This window comes from Jatropha curcas, chromosome 7, assembly GCF_041381405.1.
Source record: "Jatropha curcas cultivar XTBG-Jc1 chromosome 7, XTBG_Jcur_1.0, whole genome shotgun sequence".
NCBI classification, from domain to species: domain Eukaryota; kingdom Viridiplantae; phylum Streptophyta; class Magnoliopsida; order Malpighiales; family Euphorbiaceae; genus Jatropha; species Jatropha curcas.
Window position 1 is genome coordinate 26,223,195 of NC_143157.1, and position 2,889 is coordinate 26,226,083.

Sequence of the window (2,889 nt, forward strand, 5' to 3'; positions counted from 1 at the left end):
TTTTATTAGCATAATAAAATCTTTAAAAAATAAACTTTTTGAAATAAATTTAATTTCTTTTTTCCCCTTCAAATAGTTATGAAATCATGGAGCCGATTCCACTAGTAAACCATAGGCTATCACAAGCATGAGTTATGGAATATCGACATATTCCTTCGAGATCCTTGCCGTGCATGGCTAGTGACTTGTAGTAGTACTTCTTTTTGTCTTCCACGGCTTAGACAAGAATATATAATTTCTTTTCCCACGTACTTCTCATACTTTTGTTCCCTCTTCTAATTACTTTTTTTTTTTTTTTTATCCCATCTTTCTTCCCGTTTTCCATTTTATGTTTTTTTTAATAATTAGATTGTTTTCAGTTTATTTTTACTTATCAAAATAATAACTTTTAATTATAAGAAGTGATTGAAATAATAAGATATATATGAATCTATTGTATGATCTTACAAAGATTGATATATAAAAAAATATTTACGGTTAAATATTTTTCTAGTTATCGGTTATTTAATTAATTTTTGTTACCAAATAATAAAAATAATAAAGATAATATTTTTATTAGAAAAAAATAAAGATATTATTTTAACTTTAGTTACAATTCTAAACGCCAGCACAAAAGACTTACTTTGTTAAGGATAAAAAAATATAATTGATGCAAATGTTTCTAAGCAATTAAAAGTTGACTTTTCTAAAGATACATTATTATTGGACAAGGTGAAACGAAATATTCATTTTATTTTATTTTACTATATATAAGATTGTCTATAGACTACAAGGTGAAACCGAAATACAAACATTGCATCATCAATCCTCAAACTGCCCATCAAGACAGGCAATTTCTAAGAGGAGAATTAAAAACCCAATATGAAAGTGAACCAAGAAAAAAATAAAAAGGCCATAGAAGTGGAATAATAAATGTTGACCAAGTTAGATCAACGTTAACACATCTCTTCTAAGTAGCCACACTATGAAGCACAACAGTTTCAACTGTAAGCCCAGGCCCAAACCCAAAAAGCACTCCCCATTCAAGCCCTTCTCCAGTGGTTTTAAGCCCTTCTTTAGCTGATTTCTTCCTTACTTCATCCAAAATGAACAAAACACAAGCACTCGACATGTTACCATACTCGGACAATATATGCCTTGTCGATGCAAGCTTTTCGGGCTTAAGGCCCAACTTGGCCTCTACTTGGTCTAGAATTGCAGGCCCACCTGGATGCGCGATCCAAAATAGAGAATTCCAATCTGATATGCCCAAAGGCTTGAAGGCCTCAACTAAACTCTTCTCTATATTCTTTGAGATAAGCCCAGGAACATCCTTAAGGAGATGAAATGTAAGCCCCACTTCGCGAAGATGTCCATCTATAGCCCCATCACTATCTGGTAGGATAGTTTGGGCCGCGGAGACTAGCTCAAACAATGGTTTCTCTAATTCAGGCACTGGGTCTGAGCCCACTATGACAGCGGCAGCACCATCGCCGAATAAAGCTTGGCCCACAAGGCTATCAAGATGGGTGTCACTAGGCCCACGAAATGTCACCGCCGTAATCTCAGAGCAGACGACAAGAACACGGGCACCTTTGTTGTTTTCGGCAAGGTCTTTGGCAAGACGGAGCACCGTGCCACCTGCGAAACAGCCTTGTTGATACATCATAAGCCTCTTGACCGATGGGCGAAGACCCAAGAGCTTAGTGAGCTGATAATCAGCCCCAGGCATATCTACACCGCTGGTTGTGCAAAAGACCAAATGGGTAATCTTCGACTTGGGCTGGCCCCATTCTTTGATGGCTTTAACGGCTGCTTCTTTGCCTAGTTTTGGTATTTCCACCACCACTATATCTTGTCTAGCATCCAATGAAGGAGCCATATATTCACAAATATTAGGATTTTCTTTCAAGATGTCCTCAGTCAAGTGCATGTAACGCTTTTTTATCATAGATTTGTCACCTGAAAGAGCAAAGCCAAAATTATGTAAATATTTAAACATGAACATTCTTTTTGTATGTCATAATGTTAGCAATGGGAGTGAGTTCTCAGAATTTAAATTTTACTGTTTCAGTGACTGCTGAAGTGTTGATCTAATCTAATAATATTTTAACGTGTATGAATTTAACTTAATCACAAAATGCAAAATAATATGTATATACGTATTACTTACACATGCGCTTGAACTTTTCTTTAAGTTCCACCTTGTGCTCGCTGTTGGTGATGCGAAAATAGTAGTCAGGGTACGTGCTTTGATCGACGCAGTTGGAAGGAGTTGCAGTTCCGATGGCCAAGACGGTGGCGGGGCCTTGTGCCCGCTGTGCCTTCCGAACTTCCTCTACGGTCACCATTGTTTTTCTTTGTTTTCCTTCTTAAGTGTGTAAAAGAAAGGAGTAATCGGAGGCTTAGACCGTAGGTGGTGGATTCTGTGACACGAAAAATGATGGGGGCAATAGAGGAGTTATATACAAGAGAGGGGTGGGTGTACGAGCGAAAGGTAGCTAAGTATCACGTGCACACCCTAATAACAAAGGTTCAACCACATGAAACTAGACTAATGGAGTGCCTGCTGGCACGTGACGAGGGGGTTTGGTAAGTTAATAAGTGATTTGAAGTCGTGTGTCGGTTCTTACTTACCACAAAGACAGCAGTACCTGTGGAAGAGTTTTTGGCAACTCATGTGCATGATTGGAAGTTCACAATAAATGAGCGTGCCGCGGAGTTAGCATATCGGGATTAAATTTAGAGCACGTTGATTGCGTTTTGAAAATAAAATGAGTGTGAAGATAAATGGATAATCTTTTTAGATTTTATTTTCTAAATTAATTAAACTAAAATATTTTTCATTCGCAAATAAACGTAAATAAATTGCATTGATACCTCAATTTTCCGTTCATATTATGATTATGA

The 2,889-nt window shown here is 37.0% G+C and overlaps 1 protein-coding gene across 1 annotated transcript; it reads right to left on the reverse strand.

Moving 5' to 3' along the window:
* Positions 1–949: 949 nt before the first annotated feature.
* LOC105650372 (chalcone synthase 1) lies at positions 950–2,330 on the reverse strand. Its single transcript, NM_001308794.1, has 2 exons — positions 2,153–2,330; positions 950–1,941 (listed from the first exon to the last, which is right to left on the reverse strand). The coding sequence occupies exons 1-2, from the start codon at positions 2,328–2,330 to the stop codon at positions 950–952; spliced, it is 1,170 nt and encodes a 389-aa protein (NP_001295723.1).
* Positions 2,331–2,889: the final 559 nt, after the last annotated feature.